The sequence below is a fragment of the Microtus pennsylvanicus genome, chromosome 9, assembly GCF_037038515.1.
Source record: "Microtus pennsylvanicus isolate mMicPen1 chromosome 9, mMicPen1.hap1, whole genome shotgun sequence".
Classification (NCBI taxonomy): Eukaryota; Metazoa; Chordata; class Mammalia; order Rodentia; family Cricetidae; genus Microtus; species Microtus pennsylvanicus.
In genome coordinates, this window is record NC_134587.1 from 68379347 (window position 1) to 68391825 (window position 12479).

Genomic DNA, 12479 nt, shown 5'->3' on the forward strand with positions numbered 1-12479 from the left:
AACCTAAGAGAACAATGTAACAACCTAAGAGAACAATCTAACAACCTAAGAGAACAATGTAGCAAGCTAAGAGAACAGTGTAACAACCTAAGAGAACAATGTAACAACCTAAGAGAACAATGTAACAACCTAAGCGAACAATGTAACAACCTAAGAGAACACTGTAATAACCAGCTTTGCTTGCCTTGGGTTTCCATGCTATCAATTTTTATAATCTAAACTATAATGTTAAATATGTACTCTTCCATGTACCTAGCCCATAGTAATGCATGTGTCATGAGAATCATTTGCAGCACATAGCAAATAGGCTAACAGCAATCTTACAAGTGAAAATCCACCATAAACACTGAATGGAGCATACAGAACTGCTTGATAAACAGTAATGTTTGCAATACTATTTGCTATCTGGTTCAGTTGGGATCAGTCATAGTCAGCGACTTTACCCCTTGTAAAACTGTTACAGATTTCTATAAAGTATCCCATGTGTATTCCTTTTCTATATAATGCTTTCTGTGCTGTTCAATAAATAGAGCAAAGCCCTTTGATAGGGATAGATAGACAGACAGACAGACAGAGGCAGACAGACAGACACACACACACACACACGCATTCAGGCAGACACAGATTTAGATTCATATAACAGACAGGGATGACCGAAGTCACAGTGAAGTACAGAATTCAAATCTGGGCTCACTCTTAGTAAAATGATATTAAAGGGAAGAGTTTTGACTTCTTTTCTTGCTATGATGCTGATTCAATGCATTCAAACCAACCACATTCTGTTGCCCTGTGTGAGACTGTGTAAAGAACACATGAGGAACAATGGAGAAAAATGTAACATCTGAGAACATCTGAGATCACCAGGGAATCTTTAGCCATTTAACCCACACAGCCATCATAACATGATGTCACCATGTAGTCCTGCTGATTATTTTTACTTTTGAAAATTAGTAGGAAATATACCTATATGCCACAAATCTGACAAACCCACATTTTGTTAAAATTTTTTCATAGTTGTCTATCTACCTACCTACAAATCTGTCTATGTGGTAACCTGAACCTTGGTTATTATACCACTACTAAGGCCAATATCAAGGAATTTTCCCTGGATGTTTTCTGCTATGGTTTTAGGTGCCTAGGTCTTTTATCCATTTGACATCATGCATATAAAAGGTAGGGATCTAATTTTGGTTTTTGGTATGTGGAAAAAGCTCCTTCACAGAAGATATTTGTAAACCATATATCTGAAAAAGGGTTAATACTTAAATGTATAAAGAAAACTCAATGGTAGAAAAACATCTCAACTTAAAAATAAGAAAGTTGTCTTGAATATACATTTTCAGATAGAGACAATAAATACCCAAGAGCTGCATGAAAAGGGGCTCAGAGTCACTAATCACCAAGGTTTGCAAACCGGAACCACAAAGCATCCGTATGCCTGTCAGGGTGGCTGTTATAAGCCCTAAAGAGAAATCCCAAGCAAGACCATAAAAAAAATCAAACCCAGCAAAGAACAACATGGTATTCCTAAGGAAAAACAAGAGAGGCCAAATGCCCTAGAAATCTGTTCTGTGCTCATGAGAACAAGAGCTCCATCATCCAGACACCTGGACTCTCGTTCCGCATTAGTCACTGAAGCCAAGAACTGGAAACAACCTAAGAGCTCATCAGTGAGCAAATGGATAAATATGCTATAGAACATATGTATACATTCCATTACATGTGTAAGTAGGTATACTGTATGTGTGTTTGTGTATGTATACACATGTATGTAAATATATAATATTATTTAACCTCAGAAAAGGAGACCCACAATATTGGCTACAATATAATGAACTTAGAGGATTCTGTGCTAAGAAAAATAAGCCAGACACAGAAAAGAAAAATATCACATGATCTCAATCATATGTAAAATTGTAAAAAAAAAAAAATTAAAACAGTAGAAAATAAGACGGATGGGAGCGAATGGGGAGTGGAGGTGACATGCAGGACTGGCAAGTATGGAAGTCACGTACAACACGAGCGCTGCCACTACTACTACATAGTCTCTGGACATGTCACTACAGGAGCAGGGTTTAGGTTCTTCTGCTGCAGAAGGAAACCCGGGTAGCTATGTAGGGCGATGGATTTGTTAGTCTGCCTGACAACAGTTACCATTTCACCACCTATGGATAGCGTGTGTCATCCCAGCACTCAGGAAACTGATCAAGAAGATAGAGAATTTAAGGCTAGACTGGGCTACAAAGTAAGACTGTCTCAAAAACAAAAAATACAAATTTTCCTTTCTTTTTTTTTTTTTTTTAAATACAGAGTCTCACTATGTATCCCTGGTTGGCCTCAAACTCACAGAGATTCACCTACCTCTAACTCCTTATTGCTGGGATTAAAGCCGTATGCCAACCTCACCCAACCATGTTACAGATTTCAAACATCAACAGTAAAAGCAACATATGTAATGTCTATAATGCAATAGGCATGTAACATGTAAGGATATATGCAGTGTGATATATAATATATATAACATACATGTGTTATCTATAATATACACATATATGCCTATGGTGTATACAATATGTGTGCATATACTATGTATCATTTGTACACTATGCAAACATATCTATAACTGATAATATAGTGTATGCATGATAGGCATGTATATACACATATGTAATCAATCCTTTGCCGTCACCAGAGCAAGATGGACGAGCAGCAGCAGGAGCAGCCCTGCCTGCAACCGGACGGAGCTTTTGGAAATACAAAGAACTCAAACCCACAGATCCTTTCATGACACTTTCTGCCCCAAGTTGCCTGTCAGCACTTTTGTTTGCTAACAAGGAAGCAATGAGCCTGCTCCTGTGCCTAGAACATTCCAATGCTGTTAACTACTAGACACAGTCTGGATGTGAGACACTGGAAGGTGTTAATGGATGGCAGGAAAAAAAGAAAGGAAAAAGACTACAATTGTTTATAGTAAAAGAATAATTTAAAAGCAAAGCTGACTTGTGGGAAGGAAAACTCTCCCACAAGGTCTGTGATAATGACAACCCATTTTGCACTTTTTTCTCACTACTCTTGAGGCTATTAGGGGCACCCCTTGGTGTCCTAGCAAACACCTGTGCATCCAACACAGACGTGTTGTGCATCTGCTCGGATAAGGTGATCTTCTCAGCTAAAGGAATAACACCGTAAGCAGGGCAGAAACCCTTTCTGTGAGGCCCACACTCTAGAGAGAGCAGCAGACTGCAGACCTAGTGCGCAGTTTTCCTGGAAGGATAAAAGGTGATAGTATCGCTACGGAGAAAAGGAGGCGATGAACTGTGGGGAGGCTGGAGTGCTTGGCATTCAAAAGGACAGCCAGTCCAAGCACTTGATAGCATGATACTTCAATCAAAACTGGATATCTGAACAAAGGATATCACAGAGAGAAAGGATATCATGAACAGAAACCCTAAGGCAGAGGCTGCAGCATGTTCTAGAAAGAAGGAGGGGCGAGGCCCTGCAAGGGAAGTAGTAAATAAGGAAATAGGTAAGGGAGACTGTGAGCAAAGGCAGGAGGAGGTCACAGTGCAAACATGGCTTCTTGCTGTAAGGGAAGTATGGCCACTGTGCGTGAGCATGAGACCAAATGAAAGAGACACACTCTGACTCATGTCAGTACGGTCACTGCCACTACGTTAAACAGGAAGACTGGAAGAGGTTCCTCCCAGAACCCACTCCACAGACAATGATGAATCAGAATGAGGTCCTGGGAATCAGGAGAAGAGGACGATTATTTCAAGGAACAGCATGGGAAAATATGGGAAGACAGGGCTGAGTGACAGAGGAAAGTTAGCAGTACTGAATGCGGGAAGTCTGTGGGCAGATCAGAGCCTACAGGGAGGAATGTGGGAAATGATTGGAACAAGTTTTTAATTGTTGAGTTCCTCTCGTTGATTGTGCCTTCCACACAGGTCTCATGATAATGCTGGCTGTAAGAATGTATTGATCGGACAGCCATAGCAACCGTGCCAGCGTATGTCTCGCCTACACACCAGCCCCTAAGTACCACCCGCACAGAGCCTCCACCTTTAACAAAGGCTATTTAAAGAGGCTTCTTCAGCAGTTGAACCCCATTTTCTCATAAACAATGTTTGAAGGTGGGAGCCTAGAGCAAGATACAAAAAAAAATCTATTTCAACTAGAATGGAGTTACTATAATACGGAAAACCCTAACAAAATCATAAGCATTTGCATCTATTTATAGCTGATGGGAGCTGGGATTTTAGGGGCATGACCAGACATTGGCCTCAGCAATGCCCTAGAAAGACTAAGACAACAGAAAAGCTAATCCTGCACCAACCATCACAGGATGGCACCAAGCCCTCTGCCTGTTACTCTAAATGATACAAGAATAATGACTTAAACTGGGCAGTGGTGGTGCACACCTTTAATCCCAGCACTCAGGAGGCAGAAGCAGGTGGATCTCTGTGAGTTTGAGGCCAGCCTGGTCTATAAGAGTTAGCTCCAGGACTGGCTCCAAAGCTACAGAGAAACCCTGTCTCAAAAAAACAAAAAAAGACAACAACAACAAAAAAAAAGAATGACTTAAAACATCCCCCCCCCCAACTTTTCACTGAGTTTTGAAAAATTACTTCAAACTGAAATTGGCAATGAAGGAAATGATTTGCCAGGATATGACAAAATATCACACCATAACTTACTGCTTACATTGCTGCTCTATTTCTGTAAGAGTTACAGAAAGCAGAAGTGACCCAGAACTGTGGGACAGCACTGTAGCCTGGCACCTATCCTCACCTCTGAACACCTTTCCCCTTGAATCTCTTATCTCAGGCTGTAATTCACTTCTCATTTCCCTAAATCCCTGTCCTCCTCAGCTTCATCAACAGCCACATTTTTTTTCTCCTTTTTTTTTATTTATTTTATTTTATTTTTTTTTTATTGAGAAAAGGAAAAAAAAAAGTTTCCCCCTCCTCCCAGCCTCCCATTTCCCTCCCCCTCCTCCCACCCTTCTCCCCTTCCCCCTACTCCTCTCCCCCTCCCTCTCCAGTCCAACGAGCAGTCAGGATGTTCAACAGCCACATTTTAAGCAGCTCACAACTGCCCTGTAACTCCAGCTCTGGGGGATCTGCTGCCCTCTTCTGGCCTCCTGAGGTACCTGCATACATGTAATATATTCTTAGACACACAGACACAGGTACACATCATAAAAACTAGGGGAGAAAACCCACTGCTCTAGACAATTGTACTAAGAGAAGAAAAGGCTCCGTTACTCACGATGCCCCTGAATTCATGATGCAGCTCTTGGCTCCGCAGAAGCACTCTCTCCCATCATCATGATTCATCCCAAGGTTATGACCCAACTCATGGGCGACGATGGACGCAAACGTCTCCACGGTGATTTGCCCAAACTGTGCAAACACGGGAAGGTGCAATTAAAAAGTGTTTTCTCCATCAGATTATTTCTATCCAGAAGCAATGTATCTACTATAACGCTGACTCTAGTCAGCCCAAGCGTAGAGCACCAGCCTTTATGTGCACACACTGATAAGAGACTGGAGCGGGGTGACTCATACACTGATAAACAAGTATTGGTAGATCATTCCCTGAAGTTTATAAGAAACGTGTTGACTTCTTTGAAATGGAGCCTGTTTCCTCATTCATAAAAAGATAACATCCTGGTAAATTTTGTTGTCATTTGGACACACTTGGGAGGAGGGACTTTCCAACTGAAGAACTGCCTGGATCAGACATGCCTATGAGACATCTTCTTGTTTGTCAGTGGGTCTGGAGGGGCCTGACCACTGTGGGCAGTTCCATCCCCTCGGCAGGTGGTACTGGGCTATAAGAAAGTTCTCTGAGCATGAGCCAGAGAGAGAGCCAGGACACATCACTCCTGTGTAGTTTCTTCTTCAAGCTCCCACTCTGAGTTCTTGGCCTGTGCTCCCTAAGGGATGGACTATGGCCTGAAGTTTAAGTAAATAACCCTCTCCTCCTCTATGGTGCTTCTGGTCATGGTGTTTATCACAGCAACAGAACAGCAAGCTAGCACAGCTAATAACACATATTAAATATTAAAAACATGATTCAGTCTTCTCTAGGGAAAGAACACGTCTGCTACTCCCACCATGTCCTTCATAATGTCCAAACTACTGCCGTAAAAAACTGAGGGAGGAAGCATAGAGTCAACCAATGCTGGAGACCGCCCTAATGCCTATATCCCAAACTGTACTTAAAGAACAACGTACCACATTAATCCCACCTGCGTGGCTCCTTGAACATACTGTTCCTACAAATGCCATTCCTGCAGTCCCACCAAAGCCTTTCTTCCTAAATGAAAATATAAAGTTATAAAATGTACTTGGAGGAAAAAGAAACACATTAGTCTTGTTTCTATAGGTAATCTTAACCACACTGACAAAAACCTATAGAAACTGGAAGAAAAATGAGAATATGATGTTAGTATTACAAACATAATTTTTAAATTTTTTCATACAATGATGATGCCTTTATGTACCAAGCCAAGTTTGGGGTTTTTCCTTGGTCATAGCTATGCTCTGGGCTAAAAATATTTCTAAAAATGTATCATATTTATTCATTCAATAAATGTTACTGAGGAGAGACAGTAACACAGTAAATACATTCACAAGGGATTGCCTTCAAATCTGTAAAGGGGAACAACTTCCACTGCCAGAATTTTATACCTAGCCAAACATTCAAAGACAGTTACAAAACATTATAAGAAAAAATAGTTTAAAAAAACCACTGAGTAAGTATGAGTTAGGATAATCAGAGCTCAAACTGAGATGATCTTTAAATCTATCCTTATTAAATGGAAATGTTTTTAGCCAGAAATCAATTTTCTTCCTTCCCATAGAATCTTTCACACACAAAAAATATAATAATAGGGCTGGAGAGGTGGCTCAGTGGTTAAGAGCATTGCCTGCTCTTCCAAAGGTCCTGAGTTCAATTCCCAGCAACCACATGGTGGCTCACAACCATCTGTAAAGAGGTCTGGCGCCCTCTTCTGGCCTTCAGGCATACACACAGACAGAATATTGTATACATAATAAATAAATAAATAAAAGATCAAAGTTTTAAAAAAATATATATATAATAATAGTAACTGCAAGATATGCTGTCACAAGGTGAGGAAAGAAGACACGGGGTAAAGGAAAGATGAGTCACACACAAAGGAGTTGCGAGAGAACAGAACGTCTCTGCCACAGGGAAAGTCCTTTTTCTCGTCATGCCACCCACAGCATTTGTTAAAGGCACTCACAAGACCAGCTGCGCACTGTCGTGCCTCCGGCGCGTTATGAGAAACTTCTCCCGCCACTGTACGAAGTTGCCCAGCACATCGCCAGCACCTCCGACTGTGTTGATCAGGTTTCTATCTGTCCAGATTTCCAGGCCCACTAGAACAATTCGAATGTTTAACATGATATACATCTGGGGAGAAAACAGAAATGGGACAAGCAAAACACAGTAAGAACATGAGAAGAAGTGGGGGCCTGAGGGGACAGGCAGGTCCAGCTGGCCTGGAGTTTTCTGTGTTGCTGAGGGTGACCTTGGACTCCTGACCCTTCTGCTTCAGTCACCCGAGTCCTGGGGTTACAGATGTGTGCCATCACACCCAGTGAAGAAAAATACTTGACAACATTCATGAAGAAATATGACCATAAAGTTAAAAACAGGATTATCTGCCCCAAAATGAAAATCCACCCTTCACCCATCAAGGATAGAGAACTAGGAGTCAAACTCCTTTTTATTCCCACTGTAAAATGTGACAAACACAGGAAGTTCACAGTTTTGAGTAAATTTCGTTACAAAACCTTCCTCATTATGTGGTTTGGACCTTGAACATTGCTAATGGTCCATTGATAAAAGCTTTTCTCCGTTCCATAGAGACAGTACAGAAGGTGATGGCGCCTTTAGAAAATGGGGCCCAGTAGAAAACGCCAGGCCACTGAAGGCTTACTTGCAGAACACTAAGGAAGCACGGCCTTGTCCTTTCCCTCTCTCTAGATATCCGAGCCTTGAGGTGAGTGATCGCACCCCACTCCGCATGAATCCCACCACACATGAATCCCACCACACATGAATCCCACCACGCATGAATCCCACCATGCATGAATCCCACCACGCACTTCACTCCATCCCTCCATGAATGCTGCCTCAGCACAGGGCCAGCAGGCAGGAGAGCCAATCAACCTCCCGCACTATGCACCTCTATAAGGTGACTACCTCGAGCAGTTTGCTATAGCAGTGGAAAGCTTACTAGAATACAGAGAGCATGCATGTTCAGACATTTTATGGCAGAAATGTCAATTCACTCAATCAGTAAACCATAAACATTTCTAACCTCGTACCTAAAATCCTAACCACGGAGACACCAAAGCTTTCCATAAAAGCGCAATAGAATTCCTGTCTATTTCACAGAGGTATCGTGAGGAGTGGGTTGATAGGCTCTACTTCTAGACCACTAGGAGTCTTCAAAAGAATGATGTCAAGACCATCACTACACCTGAGTTCACATCCCAGCAGTCTCCCACTGGACGAACTCCAGCATCTCTCTTTCTCTCTGTCTCTGTCTCCCTGTGCTTGTCTCTGTCTCTCTCTGTCTCTGTGTCTCTGTCTGTCTCTGTACCTGTCTCTCTCTGTACCTCTCTGTCTGTCTGTCTCTCTCTGTCTCTGTGTGTGTATGTATTTGTGTGTGTCTCTCTGTGCTTGTCTCTGTCTCTTTCTGTGTGTCTCTGTCTCTCTGTGCCTGTCTCTCTGTCTCTGTCTCTGTACCTGTCTCTCTCTGTGCCTCTGTCTCTGTCTCTCTCTCTTTCTCACACACACACAGAGCAGCAGCATTATTAAAAAATACTATTCTTTCAGTAAAGAAAAGCAAAGAGCCTTCCATGAACATCAGAGCACCATGCCCGATCTGTTCCAAGATGAGGCAGATGCTGATACAAAACCTCTTGCTCTTCTGAGTCTTTTTACATTTCTATTTCCCTTTTCAATGTTATTCTAAAGATTACAGAACAAACATGTATACATCTGGCGGTCAGAGTTTTAAATTCTGCCCTAGACTGTGCGCGTGGGGCAGCACACAGAGAAATACAACTTACGCTATCCAGGTAGTTTGCTAGGCGGATCATCTCTTCTCGCACAGCAGTCTGGTTTTTTCCCATCATGTCATACTGGAAGAGCAAAGGAGGAAAACCACAATCACAAAGCGGCCAAGCAGTCTAGATAGCTGCACTCCCCTACACTGGAGAGAAAACGCCAAGGATTTCCTCAGAACCAAAAATGGAAGCATCTAGGCATTTTGCAGCATTTCAAATGAACCAACTTCCTTGTGGTGGCTGGAATGAGAACCGTCTGGGAGACTATGGGATAGTCTCTGGAGTCTGAACACCTGATCCCCAGTCAATACTGCCATTTGGGAAGCTTAGGAGGTGGGGATTTGCTGGAGGAAGTATGCCACTGGAGCGGGCTTTGTAAGTAAAATCGTCCCGCCATTTCCAGTTTACCCTCTCAGCTCTTAGCTCCAGCCACCATGTCTGCCACCTGCTGCCATGTGTCCCCACCATTAGGGATCTAGCCCTCGGGAACCATAAACCACAATAAACTTCTTCTGTGGGTGGTCGTGGTCATGGAGCGCTCCCACAGCAACAGAAAACTAAGACACTAAGGGACATATTTTAGTGATAAATAAGAGAAGAATAGTAAGGCACAATTATTAGAGATACATGGAAGTCTTAAGTTTTCTTCAAATGCATCTAATTTTAGAATACATTTTCTTCTTAATATTACTCACACTGATTTTTACTTGTTTGTTTGTTTGTTTGTTTTCAAGACAGGGTTTCTCTGTAGCTTTGGAGCCTGTCTTGGAACTAGCTCTTGTACAGGTTGGCCTTGAACTCACAGAGATCCGCCTACCTCTGCCTCCCGAGTGCTGGGATTAAAGGTGTGAGCCACCGCCTTTCAGCTATTCTTACTGACTTTAATACAAATTATTATCAAGATTTAACAAAGGTACAATCTTTAAAAGCTTAGATAATAGCATGAAAAACTATGTAATAGATTTCCTAATCTTTTATGTCTTAGGCTAATGCCGTCAACAATAAACTATTTCTAGACTCAAAGCTGAACTAATAATGAGAGGTTAGTCCAGCATCATGAGTTCAAAACTGTTATGTGGCTAGAAAACTAGAGATACAGAAATTCTACCATATTAGACCAAGTGCTTTATTGATGCTTTGTTTGTATCCGGCTAAATTTGCACATATTATTTTATTGTTATTTTTAAACAACCTACTGCTAACAGAAAGAAAAGCTTAAGGAGTTTGTGACCTCACTCCGTGACAAAGGTCCTAACAACAGAACCTGTAGTTGTATCTGTTCAGTCAGAGCTTGCATTTCACAGAACCTGATGGAAATGGAAGCACTGTTACTCTGAACTATTTTCTATATGAGTGTAGTCAGTCTCTCTGGGGAAAACCATGGGGAAAAATACTTTCAATCTCTATTTCTGCCACTTATCCAAACAGTCAACAGAACCTTTCGGCCTCTGCGGGGGCTGGGTTCACGCTGGCCCCTTCCCTTGCTTCCTTCTGCCACCAGGGGCTCATAAGCACATCAAGTACACGTATGTGCAGCTCTGACTAACCAGGGCTTTTACCAACCTACACACAAGAAGGGACTTCTAAAAACCAGGAAAAGGGATCTTCAACATGTTCTCTGTGACTTGCCAGAAAAGACCTGCCGATCAAATCATGTTTATGAATAATTTTTCATACAAGCCAAAGAGGTAAAAGTCACCTGGAACATTACCAATCATCTATATGATTTATATTTATATTATATTTAAATTATTTAGGCGCAATGTGAGAAACCAATGATATTGTAGTAGCTGAAAAGGACGCAGTACCTCTTGTAAGCAAAACAAGCAGTTTAGTCTTCAGAACAACTATGGAAAGCGTCCGCTGTTACCCTGTAGCCTGAAAATGCTCAGTGATTCTACAGCAGGCCCAGCCCTGGGCTGGTCTCTTAGACTGAGGAAGACATCCTCTGAAACAGCATAAAGCAAGTCAGCCTCACGGGGTGGCACCCAACTGTCCTGGCATATAGCCACAGCCTGTCAAGTAATCTGAAAAGGGTGACAGATACAGTATGAGACAATCCCTACGAAGACTGGGGTCACACTGTCCCATTTAGGTCTGTGGATAAAGCTAAGTCAGGCGGGGATGAGTACACACCTATAAATTCTGCACTCGAGAGACTCAGGCAGGAAGGTTAGGAGCTCAGGACATAGCAAATCCCTGCCTCCAAATAAATAAATGAGTCAATAAATAAGCTATTTTAATCTTGAGATGACCACTTAAGCCAACTATTTATCATGTTTTATATTTTCTTCATAAGTTACTCACTTCTCAACTGCTTTTTTATAAAAAGGGGGAAAACATCAGCAATTCCTACCCTTTCCTTGTCTACAACAATGAACAGCTCCACGTAGCGGGTCTGCGGAAGAACAGCTCTTCGCCTCTGTTAAAGACAAGCACCATAGAACAGGTTTATTAGGAAACCAGATACAGTCCGCAAGAGCAACAACCAGACCAAGATCTAGTCATGTGACTTCATTCTGCTAAAAGCAGTATCATCAGTTGGTTTACTTAGCACACCCATGTCAACATCATAGAAGTAGCTGCTATTTGTACTGATAAGAGAGAAACTCTAAGGATAAAATGGGTTTTCTATGTCTTTAAAGAGAGCAGAATCACTGTTTTCTTAATTGAAGCACATATACATAGACCTTGTAAAGGGAAACCTGATTACCATGCTAAGACAGAAAGAAAAACACCGGCTGAGAGCTGAGAAAAAGATGAGCAGGGTCGCCAGTGCAAACACACGGCTTAGTTACGTCCTCTAACAGAAATTCATGCCACAGAGAATAAGCAAATGCTTAACAGCTCTCCAGTGGCTAGTGAGTACAGGGCAGAGAAGGCGATGATAGCAATGGCATGGTCAGGTTATCTGAAATAAGCCTTATGTCAGCATTGTGGTAAATACTCTTAATCTCACAGAACAAAACTGCACGCCTCACCCAGCATGTGTGCCATCCACCCGTGGGGAGGCACCCTACAGCTGAGGCCAGCTGGCAATCCAGGGCATCCTCAAGAAGCCTCAGAAGCAGGACCTGAGTGTCCCTGAGAAGTATCTGAAGCAATAATTACTATAAATCTATCTCTCTCTCTGTCTCCTTTCCTCTTTTCTTTATCTCCCCCACCTAAAGCTGGCGGTATCTAAGTAAAACCTCCGCTGCTCTCTTGGCCAGAGAGCAATGATTACACAGCAGTGCCCAAGAGATCGCTGCTTAAGACTTAAGCCCTCCTTGAAAATGTCGACTGCCTCCTCTCGGTCGCCAGAACTACCTATTGCTCATCTTCCCATACACTGTTTCTTGTCCCAAGACCTGGTGTGGAGCT

The 12479-nt window shown here is 42.2% G+C and overlaps 1 protein-coding gene across 3 annotated transcripts in view; it reads right to left on the reverse strand.

Moving 5' to 3' along the window:
• Window positions 1-12479, reverse strand: part of Adam9 (ADAM metallopeptidase domain 9) — a 61754-nt gene that overhangs the window by 25218 nt on the left and 24057 nt on the right. For all 3 annotated transcript variants that reach the window (XM_075986374.1, XM_075986373.1, XM_075986372.1), the window contains exons 7-11: window positions 11473-11538; window positions 9120-9191; window positions 7280-7449; window positions 6246-6327; window positions 5275-5408 (exon numbers count right to left, since the gene is read on the reverse strand). In XM_075986374.1, the coding sequence (XP_075842489.1) occupies window positions 5275-5408; window positions 6246-6327; window positions 7280-7449; window positions 9120-9191; window positions 11473-11538 (524 nt within the window). The remainder of the gene's footprint in view (window positions 1-5274; window positions 5409-6245; window positions 6328-7279; window positions 7450-9119; window positions 9192-11472; window positions 11539-12479) is intronic.